The 13,987-nt window shown below is 40.5% G+C and overlaps 1 protein-coding gene and 1 long non-coding RNA gene across 2 annotated transcripts in view; one reads left to right on the top strand and one right to left on the bottom strand.

Annotated features, from left to right (window-relative positions):
• Window positions 1-6,435: 6,435 nt before the first annotated feature.
• Window positions 6,436-7,699, bottom strand: LOC150004230 (uncharacterized). The gene is made up of 2 exons (XR_016512374.1): window positions 7,249-7,699; window positions 6,436-6,778 (listed from the first exon to the last, which is right to left on the bottom strand). It is a non-coding gene; the product is annotated as an uncharacterized LOC150004230 (long non-coding RNA).
• The window catches only part of DPY19L4 (dpy-19 like 4), a 68,120-nt gene continuing 61,606 nt past the window's right edge, over window positions 7,474-13,987 (top strand). The window contains exon 1 of the mRNA XM_090283553.1: window positions 7,474-7,625. Within this exon, the coding sequence (XP_090139679.1) occupies window positions 7,610-7,625 (16 nt within the window). The 5' untranslated portion in view covers window positions 7,474-7,609. The remainder of the gene's footprint in view (window positions 7,626-13,987) is intronic.

Below are 13,987 nucleotides of genomic sequence, written 5' to 3'. Positions count from 1 at the left end.
AAAAACATTTTTAAATTGGTTAAATATAAATTGCTACATTGATAAGGCATAATTTTGGTGGGAAACATTTTTCCCCAAAAAATCATTGTGCTCTTTTGGTTTTAAGATACCTACAGTTTGGAAGTGTGATTAGTCCCCACCAGGGCAGGTCTCCATATGCCTGGTAAATAAATCATCTGCACTGGCAGCTGGCTGGCTGAATAGTTCAGTGGCAGCTCCAGGACCGAACTATGCTCCTGCCAGGTCTAGCCTGAGGCCTTTGTAGGATGGGAAAACGACAGAAGCCATTTCCTGTGTTGAGGCTTTAGAAAGGGCAGATTCTTTTCTGAATTAATGCAATTGAGGTACTCAGAGTCCACCTGCTATCTAATTGCCTTCCCTCTGTCATAAGAAAGAATTCAATCTTTTATTTACATGTGCCCAAAAGGTGTGAGAGTAATCAGTGCTAAGTGGCTTCCACTGGAGCAGTCTCGATCTATAAATAGGGTGGGCAGAGTTAGCAAAAACAAATAAACCAAACCGAAAACAGGATACTCAATTAAATGGGAATTTCAGATAAATAACAAATAATTTTTAGTATAAACATGGCCCAAATATTGCATGGGACATATAGCAAAGTGTCTTATGTTTTATCTGGCAACTCTAATATAATTCAATCACCTCAGCTCAATTTCACAAATATTTAGAGAGCTTGCTTTCTGAAAGAAGAGAGGAAGGACTTGGTACAAAATCAGTAAACTATTAAAATAGAATCTTTGCCTGGGAAAATCTCAATTATAGGCCACTTAGTACCAATAATGCTTTGCTTTATTTATGAGCATTATTTCATATGAGCAGTCTGGTCAAAAATCTTTTCCTAGAGGAGTTTTAACTCTAGAAAAACTCTACTTAAGAAAATGTCCTGTCTGTGTTACAGGAACAGGGGAGTCCAAAAATCCCCAGAGTTTTTGGCTGGGGGATGGGGAGAAGGAAGCATCTTTTCAGAGTGCCTCCACATGCCTGAGGCTGGTGGCTAGTGTCTTTTATATGCAAAATGACTTTAATGCATCCAAAGTCTCAGGTAGATGGGAGGAGTCTTGAACCAGGGGATGGTATGGAGAAAGCACACAGAGCCTGCGTGGGGTTCTGCGAATGGTCAGAACTGTTTGCAACGCCCACTGTATCAGAGGACGCAGTCAGGGATATATAAGCAGCTGCGGACATTTTTAGCTCTCTCTCTCTCTCTCTCTCTCTGGCTCGCTCTCTCCCTCTCTCGTGTGCTCCCTCCATGTGGCTTGGTGAAGAGGCCTTCTCCATGTGGTTTGGAGAAGGGGTCTCCAGGCTGCTTTAAAAGGCAGCCTTGTAGTTTTGAGGAGAGGAGATCCGCGCGGTTTGCAGGAAGAAGGCAGTTTGCAAGGAGGCTGAGAATCCAGGTGGTTCTGTATTGAGAGCTGGAGGGCACCACAGCACAGAAAGGACCTCCCCAATCAGATTTGAGTGATTGGCAGCTGCTGGTAAAGCTGAACTGTGTTTGGAAAGTAGGGAAACGGTTTCTCTAACTTTCCTAAAACTAGCCTGGTTTTGAAGGGGGGGAAGCAAGGATATGTGTTTGTGGGTGTTTTAAAGAGCATCAGACTTAACAACAGAAATCCGCAAATAACTAAATCTATATAACTGTTAAATAAACAATTCTTTTTCTTTTCACTGAACTCTAGTATTGAGAGTTATAATTTTGGCGGCGGGCAATCGGGCCCCTAACTAAAGAGCCCTTGGGTTTGTTTTCAATTGGAGCAGCCCAGGGGTTCTGTAACATCTGGAGAAAGATTCCACCAGCTCTCCTATGGGGGCGATCCCCTACCCCCATCTCACCCCCTCACCTACCTTATTCCCCAATCCCCACCTCCACCCCCTGCCCAACGTATCTTGGAGACCAGCATGGGGGTCATTGTGCTGGGGCTGTACTGGAAGCATGCTTCAAAGACCTGTAAGAACTTTGTTGAGTTGGCTGGTGGAGGTTACTAAAATGGCACCAAAATCCATAGAATCATCAAAGACTTCATGATTCAGGCAGGTGACCCAGCAGGGACAGGTTAAAGTGGTGCATCTATCTTTGGGAAGCAGTTTCAAGATGAACTTCATCTAGACTTGAAATTCACAGGGGCTGGAATTCTTGCAGTGGCCAATGTAGGGCCAGACACCAATGGGAGCCAGTTCTGTCTGACCCTGGCTCCCACTCAGTGGCTTGACAGCAAACACACCTTTCTTGGCCTATGTGTCAGGATATAGGAATGGTGAATCAAGTAGGAATGGTGGAAGCAAAGTCCCAGGACCACCCTGTGAACAATGTGAAGATCATTGAGGCATACCCTTCTAGGTAGTCTTGCTATTCTCTTGGGCACACCAGGTCTCCTAAAATGGTCCAGTGAACCAGTTTCCAGATGACCTAGAATGCAAATCATGGAGCTGAGGGGGTCTGAGGGCTTTGGTGAGTTAGAGATGGAGGTGTGTTTTTTTTGTTCGTTTTTAAAATTAATTTATTGTTTTTCTATTACAGTTCTCCCATTTTTCCCCCATTGTTCTCCTGCCCCTCCCCTCCCATTTTGATTCTGTTGGCTTATATGATTGTAGCTCTCCCCATCAGTGGAAAAGGAAGACAGCAGGCTCTTATGATGTGTGATAACAGGGCAAATATATTCTGGAGGCACCAAAGCACAGCTTCAAATAATGAGGAACAAGTAAGGCCTACTTAGTGGGAGCAACTGACAATATACCCTTTATCTACCTTTTTACAGAAAAGGTATAAGGGAAAGAACCATTAACCCATAGTCATAATTAGAAATAGTGATAAACTGAGACAAAATAGCCTCAAATCAAAGGATTGTTCTCATGGATAGTGCAAAATATACAAGTTATCATGTTGATCTTCTAAGCCACACTCACAGCCAGTATTTACTATTATCAACAACTTAAGTCAATTCTCAAAATATTTGCTTACAATGTGTTTTCAAAAAGTTGAAAGAATGGAGATAAAACATGACCAAAATACAAGCTGGAATGTAATGGCAGTAAGGACGTTATGAGTTTTCAAAGACAATTCACATTTGGTTCAGACTTCACAAAGGAAATTAAAAAATAATATAAAGGTGTTGTTAACCAATGAATAATTAAGGTTTCATTACATAATAAAGATGAAGCAAAATTCCTTATCTTTAATAGAAGAAAAGCTGAACTATACAAGATTTACACTAATCATTTGGTTACTGATGAGATGAAGCCTTTGTTAGACAAATGTATTTTAAACAGTCTTTGCTTGTATTTTTTGTTTGTTTGTTTCAAGTAGTTAAGTCCTCTTGTTACAGAAACAGGGGAGTCCAAAAATCCCCAGAGTTTGAGGCTGGGGGATGGGGAGAAAGAAGCAGCTTTCAGAATGCCTCCACATGCCTGAGGCTGGTGGCTAGTGTCTTTCTTATGCAAAATTGCTTGGATGCTTCCAAGGCCTCAGGTAGATGGGAGGGATCTTGAACCAGGGCATGGTATGGAAAAAGCGGACAGAGCCTACATAAGGTTCTGTGAATGGTCAGAACTGCTTGCAATACCCACTGCATCAGAGGATGCAATCAAGGATATGTAAGCAGCTGTGGACATTTTGGCTCTCTCGCTGTCGTGTGCTCCCTCCATGTGGCTTGGAGAAGGGGTCTCCAGGCTGCTTTAAGAGGCTCTCACCATGTGGTTTTGAGAAGGAGAGGAGATCCATGTGGTTTGCAGGAAGAAGGCAGTTTACATTGAGGCTGAGAATCCACGAGGTTCTGGATTAAAAGCTGGTGGACCCCATAACACAGAAAGGACCTCCCCAATCAGAACTGAGTGATTGGCAGCTGCTGGTAAAGCTGAACTGTGTTTGGAAAGTAGGGAAACGGTGTTTCTGACCTTCCTAAGACTGGCCAGGTTTGGTAGGGGGGAGGCAAGGATATGTGTTTATGGGTGTTTTAAAGAACATAAGACTTAACAGCAGAAATCCACAAATAATCTAAATCTATATAACTGTTAAATAAACAATTCTTTTTCTTTTCACTAAAGTCTGGTATTGAGAGTTATAATTTTGGCGGCGGGCAATCGGGCCCCTAACTAAAGAGCCCGTGGGTTTGTTTTCAATTGGAGCAGCCCAAGGGTTCTGTAACACTGTGGGGCTTTAGTTTTATATTTTTCCTGTATCCTGGCAATGCATTGTGGCAGAGAGATAGCACATGATTTATTTCATGGTAGAAACTTCAGGAATAATCTTCAACTCATTTATTGCATCCAATTTGTCATCAGGCCCTGTAGATTTTTATCTCCAGCATTTTTTGAATCCATTCTCCTTGAACATTTTGATTTCCATTGCCTGATTCCAAGCTTTATTTCTTACCTGGTTTACCACAACAACCTCCTAATCTACATTTCCTAAAGACTTAAATTATTAAAGAACATTTCATATCACTTCCTAAAAATATTCACTGCATACAGAAAGGGTTCTCAAATGTCTAAAGGGGGCAGAAAGCATATTGTTCTTTGAGAGTAGATTGTAAATAAAAGACCATTTGAGAAAATGTGAGGTGTTTAGGATTGGTCAAGGTGTGGCAAAGGGTAATAAAATGACCCTTCAGAACCTGGACTGGAAACTAGAAGCCCATGGTTTGCAGTGGTAGTCAAGTTATCGGAAGGTATCTTAGGACCATGTGTCCACTAGCTATACGCATTACCATCTGGAAGCAGTTGGTCTTATGGAATTATGGAATGATCTACGGAAAAGTCAGTTATAATGCTTAATGCAAGGCAACATGTGAGCAGTTAGGATTCTGTATTTTTGAATAAAGTATGTATTTTGAATCAAAAATGACCTATATCTCTCTTATCAAAATTATATTGGTTTGAGGATAGAATGATCCAGTCTTATCCTTATGTGGGGGTCTTAGGGGTCAAAGGAAAAATGTTTCTACTAGGGAATATAATCACAATTCCACTGACTTCTATTTAAAGACTGAATAATTATCTCTTTCATATTTTCAAGAGAAGTTATTTCTTCTCTTTAGCCATTACTGTACAAGGCAGGCAAATTTATAATTAAGTCCATCAGTCACCTTGAAGTGATTATAAAGGAACTATAGGAGGAATGGACATCACCTCAAGATCCTTGACTTGGAAAACGGTGGGTCTCAGTGGCCACTGTACTGTTCTCCCATGTGGTGAGCTCTTGCAGTAGTTCATCTGATCAGCAGGACCCTCTGGTATCTTCTGCTCACATCCACAGGCCCTGCTATATGTTGGGGTTTTCAAATCCATACATTGTGTTTCCTCTGCTTTGAACCCAGGTCTTTTCTGGTGCACTGGTACCCACCACAGTATTTCTTTTCTTTCATTCTCTTCCTTTTATTGTTAACACTGTTCTGCCATGGTATTTCTAACTCATGTCCGAAGTTGCTTAACAGCGATATATGTTTACAGGCAACAAAAGGCATAAAAAGAGTTCCTGGAATTGTTTTTGCACAGTATCGAAAACTGATAGCTTGCTCCCCAAATATCCTAACTTGACAAAGGTGCTATTAGGAGAATTTTGCTCCCTGTTAAAAATGGGACATCCATTATTACTCCATGACTTCAGGGAGTTCTTACGCTTTTTTTCTCTTGCTCTAAACTGGGCATTTTGTCAATTCCTAAATTTACTTTGAAGTACTGTTAAGAAAAAGGTCCTGGTATTTGTCTGAGAATGTCATATATAATAAAAGTGAAGTCATAAACAGTTTAATGACCCTGGCTGGTTTGGCTCAGTGGATTGAGCGTCGGCCTGCGAGCTAAGTGTCGCTGGTTCGATTTTCCAGTCAGGGCACATCAGAGAAGGAAAACTCTGACTCCAAAAAACCTCCGCTGCCTTGCGGCATACCTCTTCCGGGGAAAGGCTAAGGGAGTAAACCCCGACAGAAAATCCGGAGCCGGAGTCCCTAAGGCCGTTTGACATTGTAGTCAACACCGGCAACTCCTGCGGCGCACCTGAAGCCAAGCTGTATTGACTCCGTCTTTCCCTTGGGCCCTTCAGCTGTGAAGAGAGGGGGGGTCTGCTGCATGGGCAACAGCAGACCCTCCATATCACCCTGCCCAGGCTCTGTAGCTTCAGCTTCACTGGAGAGGACACTCCAGCGTCATCGCAAGATGTCGATTCAACACGGGAGGAGACAGATACCGTGTCACTCCCGAGTTGGACTGCACAACCATTCTCGGCAGTGCAGATAGACTCTTAAGAAGCTATACCATCGTCTCTCGAGACGGACGGCTGCCGACGACGACGACGACGAAACAGTTTAATGTTAAAACTATGTTCCATTACTACGGAATATCTAAAATCATCCTGCCCTCTGTGAAAGCAGAAAAACCGATGTTCCATGCTGCCTGTCATCTACCAGACACAATAAGCAGAGACAGGCATTGAGTCTTTATGGGCGCTTTATTCAGGTGGTTGACAATCTGACAAGATGGCGGGTTTGTACCTTAGCAGGCCATCTTAAATTCCATTTTAAACTGACCCTTTTTACAAGAAGAAAAATGTAGGTAAGGGATTTGAAATTCAGGGAAAAAGTTAATCAGATAAAAGCTGTAGCATTCTTTCATCTGTGGTCTGGGTGTGGTCTTTATCTGTGTCTAGGGCAGTGGTCATCTCACCCTGGAGTGTAATGGCTTGGATACATCTTGATTACTTGCAGTCCTCTTCAGGAACAAAGGTGGAACTGCTTACGTCTCCTGGAGTCAGGGTGAGTCATACTTTCAGTTCCTGAAACAACAGTTTTTTTTTATATACATTGATTACTAAGCTTATTAGCTATTACCTGAAACTAAAACCTTGCCTTCATTTGAGTCCCCCATCATCTGCATAAATGATAGTATTATTGTTTTAAAAAATAATATGAAATGCAAATGTACTTAGTTAACAAGTTTGGGTGGTTAAAAACACTAAGGTCCAAGTAGAAGCTTCTTTCTCGTAGTGGTCAAGCGGCCTACTAAACCTAGGCTCCAACCCACAGCAAATGTTCTGCCGCGCTCAGGATGCAGAACAGGAGTCCCGGGTTGCAGTTTTAGCTCTGACCACCCCGACCACCCCGACAACTCACACCTTGCTTGACCTGTTTCCTTTCTGTAAAATGGGGCGGAGGCGGGACTGGATCTGGAAGGTGTGCCTGACAATACTTTCTACCTCCCTCAGTCCAATCACAAAAGTCATGGAAAGCACGCGCGACCTCCAACCTTTTTTGTAAGGATGACGCGGGGGCGGGGCAACCACAGGGCCACTAGCCCCCTTCTCCCCAGAGGCGGCAGCCACGAGCCCCGGTCGAGGGCGGTGCCCGAGCGTCTAGTCACCTTCCTGCCGGCTCAGGCCCAGGCGCACCACTTTAACGCACCCGCCGCTCTCCGCTCCCGGTCCTCTGGTTCCCCGGCCGCCCGGGGGGACGCGATTGGCGGAGACACCGGAGAGGGGCGGGTCAGGAAGTGGGGGCGCGGTGGCCGGGAGTGGGCCCTGGGTGACTGAGGAGTTCGGCAACGCGGAGGGCGGGAGACTCCCGGCCGCTCAGGAGCCGCAGGGGTACCCCGGGACTCTGCGGAAACGATGGCGGAGGGAGAAGGTGACAGTCCGGGGTCCAGCGCTCCAAAGAGGGGCAGGGGTGCGACGGGCCCCCAGGCCTGGGGTGCGGGCTGCCGCGCGGGGGCGGGCGGGAAAGAGCGGGGCGGAGAGGGGAGGTTTATGGAGAAATTCGGAGGGAGCGGCGTGAATGACCCGAAGTTTTTTTTTGGCGGAAGTGGGAAGCAAAGGTGGAACCTAAAGTTGGGAATCGGGTAGGAAAAGCAGAAGCTTTGGGGGGAGTGGTTGAGAAGGTGGGCTGTGAGCTGCTGATGCATGGGCTGGGGGACATAGTTTGTTGTAGAGGGTGTAGGTTTAAGCACCGAGTGCCTGTTTGGAAGTGATAGTTGTTGAACCAGATGGGCTGCATTGTGAGTGCGCTCCTTAGAGGGTACTGACAAAGTCGCGGGGGGAGAGGACCCGCACGGCAAGGGCACAAAGAAAGAGGCAGCGGTTTGGGATAAAAATGGGCAGGTAAATTTGGAGGAGATGAACTTGCAGAAACTGAGGAAGGCCACGTTCACTTACAGGGAGGAGGAGATGGCAAAAGTCGAAGGACTAAGTAGTTGGGGATTCGGAGGCCAGAAGTGCTTTGAGTGTGAAAGTGGGTGAGGTGGAGAAAGCTTGCCTTGCCCCCGCAGGGCAAATGCCAAGAAATTAATTCTTTCAGTAGTATTTACTCAGAGAAAATGATAGGTATGAGAGAAGAATGGGGAATTGGAAGGAACTTAGCTAGTGATAGCTATTATAGGAAGCGTTCATGGCATAATTACTGCATGATGCCCGTACTAGTTTCAGGAACAGGAGTGTATGATGGTGTCACTTGGCTGAGCAGTTTTCGTTTTGGTGGAAAACAAGACTTTATATTCTATTGAGTGTAGTTTTGAAAGTGCTCTATTTAGATCTAAGCCTTATTGAACCAAGAGTGCAAGGAGGGAGTGAAGCATCATATGCATTAGCTTTCTTTTACGTTCATGTAATATTCTGAAATTAAGTTTCTTTTGTTTCATACTCCTCCCCCCAAAAAGAATTTAATGGAAAAAGATTTTTAAAAAGTTAATTGTAAGAAGTGTTTGCTGTTCTGTGACTGCTGTCTGGTCCCTATGCTCACACTGGCTTCGTATTTGCGTTTTCAGGGTGTTAAAACATTTAAGACACTACCTAAAAGCAGCTTCGAAAACATAACTATATGTGATTGGTAAGGAAGAATGTAATTCCATTTGTTGCTGCCTTGGTTTTAACTTCGGTTACAGTATATTATTTAAAACATTTATTCATATTTTTTTGCTTTTCTGACTCATTGCGGATCTATGGGGATAGGTTGATAAGTTAGCTTGTATGTTTCCATAAATACATCCACGCTTAAATTAAAGCGGTGATTTTCTTTCTTTTTTTTTAAGATATTACTTTTTCATTTTTAGAGAGAGGGAAAGGGGGAAGAAAGAGAGGGAGAGAAACATCAATGTATGGTTGCATCTCGTGTGCCCTCAACTGGGGACCTGACTCGCAACCCAGGCATGTGCCCTGACTGGGAATCAAACCCGTAACACTTTGGTTTGCAGACTGGTGCTCAATCCATTGGGCCACACCAGCCAGGGCAGCAGTGATTTTCAACCTGCTGTAAGAATTTTTAAAACATATAATACCTGACTATTTAGTCAGAAACACCGATCTGTTTTCATTTAGATTGTCAAATAAAAAATGACAGCCAACACAACATTAGCCATCTGGTGTGCGTGAATCAAAATTATACCTAATTTTTTTTTTTTTTGGTCAGATCGGCAAAAAATATATTTTTTGGTGTGCTGCAGAATTGTAGTAATTAGTTTATGTGTGCCATGAGATGAAAAAGGTTGAAAATTGCCAAGTTAGAACATAAAAAAATTAATACTGGGTACTAAATGTCTTCAATATTGTAGACATCATATAAAATAAAATTTTTTAGGACATTGTAGTTACACATAAATAAATAGATATGATATAGAACCAATTAAAAAGACATACCAAAAAAAAAAAAAGAAGACATACCATTTTGTGAAATTTACTTATGTGATATAAAATGAAAAATTACTTTTGGTTGTAGAATTACAAGATATTTCAAAGCAATTAAGTACATCTTACATGAAACATAATCGATTGCAGTTTATTTAAAATATAGTTTCATTCAATACATTTTAAAATTCCATAAATATTTGGGCAAGGTACTGGGATATAACAGTCAACAGTGAATAATTAAATTCTCAGTTTTTATAATAATGCTAGTAATATTTATAGCAAGCATGTCTGTGTGCTAGGCATTCTGAATGTTTTACATTTCTTTGACAGTTTTGTTTTTTCAAACCACATGTTATCTTGTACTCACTGTATTAAAATTAGACTAATTTTAAATGTATCTACATGCTCTAAATCCCTTTTTGTTTATTAACATTCCCTTGGATCCTCTTCATTGTCCCAGTTTTTCTCTAAGTAAATACTATTTAGGAATCTGATCTTCCAAAAAAAAAAAAGTCTCCCTTGATGCTGTACAGAGTCAGGGTGTTTATTTTTCCTGAAAGACATGGTAGAGCAAAGAAAGAAGTGTCAACCTTGAGTAGAGCAGTATTAACACTTCATTTGGAAATTGATATGTATAAACTGGATAGCCATATGTAAACCTCTTTGTAGCCTTACTGTCTCATGCGAAGATCACTGGACCAGAAATAGCAAGTTATTTTTGTGGCTATGTTATCATTTTCATTTAGTTTGACTTTTTCTCTGCCATGCTAAAAATATAAAATAATGAAAGGAAACTTGAATGCTGTGCTGGAGCTTTTCTGTTGGAACTAATAATCTAGTTTTTCCACTGCTTTAGCCTTTGTTATCCACTTAGAGATTCTTGGCTTTGCTTGTCAATTATTAAGTTATGAGGTCAATATAAAGAAAACAAGGTGGAATTTACATCTAATCAGATTTGTTACTTGGTGACAGGCAAAAAAATTAGTTTTAGGGACCAGGTTGAAGAGATTGGCTAAAATGAATGCTGTATTTCCCAAGTTGTACTTTTTGTTCCCACAATTTAATGCCACTGAAATTGGCATGTGTTTATACCAGTGCATGCATTTAATATGGTTATGTTTTCCCCCCTTGAAAAACTTATTAAATAGTATCCTAAAATGTATGGCATTTTAGAATTAAGAAAATAAAGCATTATAGATCCTTTTTAGTTATTTATTTGTATGGTCTTTATTATTACTAATAGATTCTTGAGATATGACTGTTAAGATTTGTATGTTTCATCAATTACTTTGGAATTTGCAAGATTTTTTTATAAATTGTACTTCTACAAATAAAAATTCATTTATGTGCACAGAGAACACTATTAATGTCCCTGTAACATGATTTATTTTATAAATAACTTATTTAAAAAAGAAAATGATAACTTTTTGTAAAGAAAAAAAGTTTGTAACTTTATGTGACTGCCCCCTTCCCAGTTTTTCTTTGTGTTAAATGTGTGCTTTTAGACTCTGTCTAATAAAAAAGACCTACCTAACCCATTGGTCACATACATCTGTGAACTATCTCAATATATCTGTTAACTTGATTTCTGAAATTATTCAAGTAAACATTTTAAACTTTAATAAGATTAATGTGTTTAACATGCATGTGTAACTACTTAGTAAACTTCTTGTGGTTGTTTTTTCCTTGTATGCTTTCTCAATAAAATTAAAAATAATAACTTGCATCTGAAGACTTTATTTGGCTTTACATAAATCTTCATTCTTGTTGACCACTATTAACTTCTGTTTTAACCTCCACAAGGGGAAAATTAAAAAGGCATCATGAAGAAGAAATATAATATTTATTATTTAACTCAGATTTATATACAAAAATACTCAAAATTCACCCTATGGCTACTCAAACTTAACTCACAAAATATACAGTATTTTTTCACTCTATCAATGTTTAAAGATATCTTAACAAACATGAATTTTCTTTGATGCTATTTTTAAATGCCTTTATTTTACTCATTTCCTACAGTAAAGCTAGAGAACAACCCATCTAATCTCCTTTTTTGACTCCTCTCTTTAGGTCCATATTTCATAGCCTAAAGTCATCACTGAAAAAAAAAGGAAAACTCCTCTTTCTCTAAGGAGGAGATAAATTCTTATACCACCTTATAAACTTGACAGTACACTCTGTAACTGCACAACAGCAAAATCTACCCTGTAAGATAATTCTATGGAGGAGAAGTAGTTACAATGAATATCGTAAATTCCTGCTTAATTTGGGATTTAGTTTACTGGTTTGAAGGTACTTTCTGCATTATATTTTTGTTTTGGATATATAAAGTGTAGATAGTCTCATAATGGGAAATTTTCTGAAATTTCCAAAATATAGGGATATTTATAGGTTCAGCCTATTTTTAAAAATAATATTTTATTTATTTTTAGAGGGGACGGGGGAGAGAGAGAAACAAACATAAATCGGTTGCCTCTTGTACACTCCCCATCTGGGGACGTTTCACTTGCAGGATGATGCCCAACCAATTGAGCCACATTGGTCAGGGCTCAGCCTACTTTCTGACACCCAAATCTCTTAAGACATTGAATGATAATGATACCACAGCAGTGTGACGTTCTGCAGAACTTTCAGGATTATTTTAAAAAATGAAATGTATGAATGAGATCATATGGTATTTGTCTTCCTCTGACTGGTTTATTCTGCTTAGCATAATCTCCAGGTCATCCCTGCTGTTGCAAAGGGTAAGAGTTGTTTTTTCATAGCCACATAGTATTCCATTGTGTAAATGTACATACCGCATCTTTTTTACTTGCTCATCTACTGATGGGAACTTGGACTGTTTCCAGATCTTGGCTATTGTAAATAATGCTGCTATGAACATAGGGGTGTATATATTTTTTCTGAATGGTGTTTTGGAATCCTCAGGATATAGTCCCAAAGGTGGGATTGCTGGGTCAAATGGCAGTTTCATTTTTAGTTTTTTGAGGAAACGCCATACTGTTTTCCACAGAGGCTGCACCAGTCTGCATTCCCACCGGCAGTGCGCTAGGGTTCCCTTTTCTCCACATCCTCACCAGCACTTGTTGTTTGTTAATCTATTGACTGTAGGCATTCTGGCAGGTGTGAGATGTTACCTCATTGTAATTTTAATGTGCATCTCTCTGATGATTAGTAACATTGTACTTTTTTTTCTTCATATGTCTGTTGGCCATTTGTCCTCTGAAGAAGTGTCTCTTCAAGTCCTTTGCCCATTTTTTTTTTAATACTCATCCAAAGACATGCTTATTGATTTTAGAGAGAGGGGGAGAGAGGGAGAGAGAGAAAAAATAAAAACACCGATGTGAGAGAGAAACATCAATGGGTTTTTTTTTGTGTGTGTGCCCTGACTGGGGATCGAACAGCAATCCAGGCACAGGCCCTGACCGGGAATTAAGCCCTCCACCTTTTGGTGTGTGGGATGACGCTCCAGCCAGCTGAGCCACGCTGGCCATGGCACTTTGCCCATTTTTTAATTGGGCTGTTTGTCTTCCTGGTGTTGAGTTGTATTTAAGTTCTTTTACTTTTTCTTTTTTTTGACTAGTTCATTTTTTATTGTATTATTTTCCATTACTGTTTATCCTCCCCTTTACTTTCTTCCAGCCCCACCCCGCAACAATCGCCACACTGTTGTCCATGGCCATGACTTCTTATTCTTTTTTGCGGCATCCCTCTACACCCTCTCTCCCTCCACACACGTTTAAGTATGTTATATATTTTGGAAATTAACCCCTTAGTAGATGTATCATTGGCAAATATATTCTCCCATACAGTGGGTTCCAGTTTTATTTTGTTGATGGGTTATTTTGCTGTGCAGAGCTTTTTAGTTTGATGTAGTCCCATTTTTTAATTTTTCCTTTGTTTCTTGCCCTAGTATGATCTCACTCATTTGTGGAATCTAATGAACAAAATAAAACCAGAGGCATGAATACATGGAACAGACTGACAGATCTCAGAGGGGAGGACCGTGGCAGGAGAGGGCTGGGAGAAATTAGACAAAGAACATATGTGTATATATGCACAGTCCATGGACATAGACAACAATGTGATGAAGTCTGGGGGTGGGGGCTGGGTGGAGGGACTGAAGGGGGGAAAATGGGGGACATCTGTAATAGTGTCAACAATAAAAAACAGTTATATGATGAATGTATTTTATTATATTTTGATTTAAAAATTGTTAATCCACAAATGATGCATATAACTAGTAGGTAACTAAAATAATAAGCTAATTTATTACATAATAGTTTGTTTCCCAATCATTATTACTTATTTTGGGATATTTTGAAATTAGTGTCATCTCCGGAGAAGAGCTCATTAGTTTATCAATAG

Source organism: Furipterus horrens, unplaced genomic scaffold (genome assembly GCF_987537825.1).
Source record: "Furipterus horrens unplaced genomic scaffold, mFurHor1.1.pri manual_scaffold_7, whole genome shotgun sequence".
In the NCBI taxonomy this organism is placed as follows: domain Eukaryota; kingdom Metazoa; phylum Chordata; class Mammalia; order Chiroptera; family Furipteridae; genus Furipterus; species Furipterus horrens.
Note: the sequence above shows the minus strand (reverse complement) of the source record. Positions and strands in the feature narration are given on the sequence as shown.